Source organism: Calonectris borealis, chromosome 3, assembly GCF_964195595.1.
Source record: "Calonectris borealis chromosome 3, bCalBor7.hap1.2, whole genome shotgun sequence".
Classification (NCBI taxonomy): Eukaryota; Metazoa; Chordata; class Aves; order Procellariiformes; family Procellariidae; genus Calonectris; species Calonectris borealis.
Genome location: NC_134314.1, coordinates 37800807 through 37806828, shown reverse-complemented (window position 1 = coordinate 37806828; position 6022 = coordinate 37800807). Strand labels below are relative to the sequence as shown.

The 6022-nt window shown below is 42.3% G+C and overlaps 1 protein-coding gene and 1 long non-coding RNA gene across 4 annotated transcripts in view; one reads left to right on the top strand and one right to left on the bottom strand.

Moving 5' to 3' along the window:
• The window catches only part of SH3BGRL2 (SH3 domain binding glutamate rich protein like 2), a 54080-nt gene that overhangs the window by 25555 nt on the left and 22503 nt on the right, over positions 1-6022 (bottom strand). For all 3 annotated transcript variants that reach the window (XM_075145367.1, XM_075145368.1, XM_075145366.1), the window contains one exon: positions 4229-4414. In XM_075145367.1, coding sequence (XP_075001468.1) covers positions 4229-4414 — 186 coding nt within the window. The remainder of the gene's footprint in view (positions 1-4228; positions 4415-6022) is intronic.
• LOC142080262 (uncharacterized) lies at positions 9-4442 on the top strand. The gene is made up of 2 exons (XR_012672915.1): positions 9-213; positions 390-4442. It is a non-coding gene; the product is annotated as an uncharacterized LOC142080262 (long non-coding RNA).

Below are 6022 nucleotides of genomic sequence, written 5' to 3'. Positions count from 1 at the left end.
GTATTTGGCCCCTGCACTGCTGCCACTCCAGTACTCCCGGAACCATCTCTTGGAGACAATTAGCAATTATACCTTTCTCCTCTTCTCCAGGAGCCACTTTGTGGAGGAAATGAAGAATGGCATCTTCCTCTTCTGCAGGACAGAGGTTTCCACCCTTGTTGCAATGGCCCTTCAGTTTCTTGAACACTGCTATGTAACCAGAAGGGTGTATTGGTGAGTGCAGTGAAGCTGATTTTGGCTTTTCATAAGGTTAACCAACCAGTTGGGAATGCCACACAGGAATGTGCCCTGAGGCAACCCATTCCTGGTGGCAAGGTGTGTGGGAGAATTTGGGCAGGTGCCTAGAGCAGTTTTCACCTCCAATGGTCTGGGACTTCACTCCTGAACAGACATGGAATCCTGTTGAATTGGCAGACCACTTGAAGGAAGGATGCCTTGCATATACCATAAAGACACAACTTTCAGCACTGTATTGGGGCCTGGGGTAGGCCTATGCCTATGCTCAAAGGAGTGAGAGGGTCTCTGGATCTGAGGACAAACAAACAGACACTGTGACCATCTCTGGATCTGAGGACACACAAACAGACACTGTGACCATCTCTGGATCTGAGGACACACAAACAGACACTGTGACCATCTCTGGATCTGAGGACACACAAACAGACACTGTGACCGTCTCTGGATCTGAGGACATAAAAGTGGATGCTGTGAGGGTCTTTGGATCTGAGGACATACAAACAGACACTACGGTTAAATCAGACACCCAACTCTCAACTACAACAGTTTTTCCTGCAGTCAAGAAGAAACAATGGAAACATACGTCGACCCGGTTAGTAAAGGAGAAAGAAGCTCCTCCTGAGGGGGAACAGGAGGAAGAGATCATGGACTGGCCAGAAGGCAGACATTTCGAAGCATCGCCCAAGGAGATGACTCATGCCAAAGAGGCCTCACCGTATAATAAATTACCAGAAAATGAAAAACAATATGCTCTATTTACCGATGGGTCCTGTTATTTTGTGGGAAAACATCGGAAGTGGAAAGCTGCTGTGTGGAGTCGCACAAGACAAGTCACAGAAACTGTCACAGGCAAAGGCAAATCGAGTCAATTTGCAGAAGTGCAAGCCATCCAGCTGGCCCTAGACATTGCCGAAAGAGAAAAGTGGCCAGCACTCTTTCTCTACACTGACTCACAGATGGCAGCAAATGCCCTGTGGGGGTGGCTACAGCAACAGAAGCTGACTAACAATGCAGCAGAGGTAAGCTCATTTGGGCTGCTGCATTGTGGCAAGACATTGCTGCCCGGGTAAAAGTATGCTACATAGACACTCACATGCCCAAGAACCGTGCCACCGAAGAACATGGAAGCAAGGAGCAGACAGACCAAGCTGCCAGAACTGAAATCACTAAGGTGGACCTGGACTGGGAATATAAGGGCGAGCTATTCATAGCTCAGTGGGCCCATGACACATCAGGACACCTAGGAAGAGATGAAATGTATAGATGGGCTCGTGGTCGAGAGGTGGACCTGACCATTGAAGCCATTGAACAGGTTATCCATGAATGCGAAACATGCACCATGATCAAACAAGTCACGTGGGTAAAGCCTCTCTGCTGCGGAGAACAGTGGCTGGGAAAGACAGTGTGGGTTGCTTCTCCCTCAGGAAAAGGCAAACCCATTTGTGGGGTTCCTTTTGCTCAAGGGCCAGGGTGGACTTGGTGGGTAATGCAGGAGGATGGCGAAACCGAGTGTGTACCGCAAGGAGATTTAACCTTTTACTAACACAGAAAAAACAGCATGGCTATGAACATGACATGGAGTCACGGCTCGTACACCATATCCGTGTCAACCGCTATTGCAATAACATGAACAAAATAAAAAGTGTACCTATTTTGCTTTGTCTTGTCTAAGCCCTCATACATTTAGAGGAACAGCAATGGATCTGACCAGTTTGTACTGTAAATAAGTCTGTATTGTCAGTGACAATGTATAAGCCAGAACAACTACATAGGCAGTTTCCTGGTGAGACTGTAGAACTGGCAGGCAGAAAAACAGACAGTGTTTGTTAATAGACAAATTGGATTAGAAATTGCCCGGACACAAATCAGGAATGACAAGCCACAATTTTCACTAACTCAGCTAACAGAAAACTCAGTGGGTATTTTTTCAGTTTAAGTTATTTAATAGTGATTTTTTTTTATTTATGTCAAGATAAACATATGAAAAACACTCACTGAAATGACAAAGAGTGACAAGTTGTGCAATGTCTGCTGACTTCATCTAAATGCGATATTTTAACCCCCTTTCCAGCATTGATCTCCTTTGCCTTCTGCCTAATGTTTTGCCTCCACTCTATTACCTAAGCACTTCATCAACTAATGCAGTAGACTAACTGATGAATGTTGGAGATCCTGCACATATTCCTTCCTTCATCCTAGAAAACAGTTTCTTGCAAAGCATGTTCGCTCTTCAAAGATGTTCATGCAGACAGTGAGATCTAGTAATAGGATTAACTCCGCTCAACCAAAACAGCTATCAGCTGAGCAGACAGATTAACAAGATCATCTCACATGTTGCATGACAACTTTTTCCTTGCTAATTCCAAACAGCAATTTCTAAGACGAAGTTAAAACATGCTATAAAGACAAGCTGAAAGGGTAAGAAACAACAGCTTAAAACATTGTATTTCCCAGGCAAACTAAAATCACATAGAACAATGTAAATGTTGTTAGTTGTAAGTGAGGAGCTGCTCCATAAGTGAGGGTCAAAATCCCTTCCCAGATACATTTCTTTAACTGACATTTCTTACCCGGAAGTAGGAAGATATGCGTTATACTGCTGAGGTAAACAAGTAAGGCCAATACAAAACATATGGGAGGGATGTTAAATACCTCGCTTCAAGAAGCCAGTTAGCTGCTGCATCATACCCAATCTATTTGTTGCAGAGGATCCTAAATCACTTCTTATATGCTTCCTACATCAAGCTAACAATTGCATTGCAGTCGACAGGTTCTCAGCAGATCTGAACAATCCACCAGCCAGAAGCAGCTTAGTTACAGCACCATTGAGTCTGGCAGGGACTACGTTAAAAACAGGTTGGATGTACCTCCACCACATTGTAGTCAGGAACCCACACAATACCCACAGTTACTCTGGTCCAGCTATTATAAACAGAGAGACCCTCTTCCCCATTTCATTCTCCTACTGAATTCACAGACAAACCCTACCCAATCACTTCCTGATGCAGCCAGGGTGGCACATCAAACCTCCCTTTCTCCCATCAGCTAGTCTAACAGGTACCTCAAACCTGCCTCCTAAAGGATGTACAAGTCACACGGTTGAAGTATGAAAAGATGCAGCAAGGCAAAGAGGGCCCATCTGTGGTCTTTTTACAACATTTTGTTCAAAGGTGAGTAAAAGTTCTGGGAAGATTCTCCCAGACTACAACAGTGCCCAAGACTCAGAGCTGCAGCATACCATGCTGGCTAAGCAGGAGAGTAAAACATTCATATGGTGCCATTCTTAACATATCAAAGGCTACCACTTCAGCTTGCTCTACCAGCTGGAGAAGTTATTGCAGCTTACACCATCAGAGAAACCAGTCCACCTATCAATCTGTGGTCAGATTCACAGGCTCTCATGCTTAGCAGTCTTTCAGCAGAGGAAGACAAGTCTCAAGCTGCTTTGCTTTAGGGAAAAATAAAACGGTTCTACAATTCAAACAGCAAATAGTTTTCATTTAACCTAGCGCCTCTGATTGCATAAGGGCTCTCTGAGCATAAATGAAATTTACATTATGACAGCAGCAAAGAAGGAGCTTAATTACAATGACAATATAACTCAATCTAGCCAATGTTCTCGTTTACTGTGCCGAAGATGTCATTCTGAATTTTTATGCTTGGACCAGACTCAAGTAGCAAGAAAACCATAAATCCCCAGCTTGTAGGGGGGTTTCACAAGGGACTTTACCACAAACAGGTTGTACATGAAGCATGTGACATTACAAATTCTTACATTCGTGGAGGGAATCCACCGGCTGAAGACAACTTTAGGATTTACAGATGAATGATCTGAATTTTCACTTATGATCATCACCTGCTCCTGTCTCCCCAAACTACCACCATTAATTCAGATACTACTAGAGAAAGCTCAACAGCAAGTCCCAGCTTTTTAAATGGCCAACAGAGTATACTAATATATCGTCCATTGACAACCATAACAGCTACTTACTCCACAGTACCGATCATCACTGAATATCTGTGGTGGCAGTGGATTGCCTTGCGCGGGCTGCCTATCCTCAGGAATATTTTTATACATCCATTGTCTTTTCTCCTCTGACATAGTGATATCCACTTCTTCAAACTCTATGCGATTGGCTTCCAGAAACCTCACCACATCTTGTTGCCTCTTCTTTATCTAGATGAAAGAAAGAAAAAAAAAACAATACTCAGAGCAAGTCCACCATAACCCAGACATGCTTACAAACCTGAGAATATTCCTCCTCTCCCGTCCCGCTTTCATGGGATGGGAAGTCACAAACTCAGGAAGACAAAGGAGAAATTTTTTTTTTTAGTTTTAACTTCATAAAAATTGTTGTTTCTTTACAAGTTGGCAAAGGTTATACTTTCTCACCTCATTTCTAGAAGGCTGTCTCTTCAGTTCAACTGTGGGAATTTCAGCCTTTACTCTCTAAAGATGCTTTAAAAAATATAATCTGTATGGGACTCTTCAGAAGTAGGAGTTAAAAGAGGTAGCTTGTTTTCAAAGTCATTAGGGCCTACATTTTTAAAGTATACAGGCTCCTAGAAATGCAAGGTAAGCAACCTGGCAAGCCCCAGAAGAATCTACTTCGATAAGTGTTCATTGAAATAAACATGTTGGTACGTCTGAAAAAAAACCATCCCAGCTACACACATTTTTGTTTTCCTAGACACATATCTTTTAAAAACGCAGCTTGATGGTTCCCTGAACAAGGCTTGCTGAATCTTTAATTAAGAGTGTCTGTCTGCATAATACACATGCCTAAAAATAAGCATGATCTCATCTCTTGAAAATTAACTTCATTGCAAAAAAAATGCATGAGGTTTGTACTAAATGTATGGGGTTTCTGCCCCTCAAGTTGATTACCATCTTTACACAAAAGCCTAACAGAGGCAGAACACTGGCAGTTTTTAGCTCATTGTAGCTAACTAAGATAAATCCACAGCTAGCTGGGCTTCAAGCAGATGCATTCAGATGAAGACTACTTCTGCCTCAAATAGGACTTTATATCAAGAATAGCAACCGTTGAAATTAAAGTCTGTAGGGCCAAGGAAAACTACCAGGGCTCATTAGCTAGGTCTGCTCTGCACTCTCTTCAGTCCATACTGTACTTTTTGCATCTACTTAATGAAATTAATTCTTTCAGAAAGAACTATAAATCACCAACAGTGTTATTTGAAGAAAAAAAAATACAGCTTTAAAAATTTTACAGTATTCCTGGAGTGTCAGATCCACGCAGTTGCTGACTGGCAAAAAGCCCAGGTGGATGAATCATGCCTGTGGGTATCATATGACCTAGATACTATTTGGAAATCAGAGGATTTTTAAAGTGCGTGTGCTAGTTGTTCTTGTCACACAACCCGTTCTGTCAACCTAAATGCACCACAAAAATACATGACTTTGGAGGTAATGCTGATGGAATCATTGTTGCCTTGAAATAAGAGGTTAGCCGTCCCAAGAAACTGCAAAGACAAAGCTTTTAAATGATTACTATCTTTCTTAAGAAGTGGCTGCATAGTAAGTTTGTCTCAGTGTCTTATTCTTCTTCCTTTTCATACATATACTGGTGGGGTTTTTTAGGCATATGTGAAAGGATCACTTTTTCATACAGAAGGCAGCTCCTAAAATTGTGTGCAAATAATGCATTATCAACAACAGCAAAATTACTGCATCATCATCATTGCTGGTACCAAAGACAACATGCCTTTCACTGTCTCCCTAAAAATTGCAAAGACAAATTCTGATTGTCTGACTGACAATCTC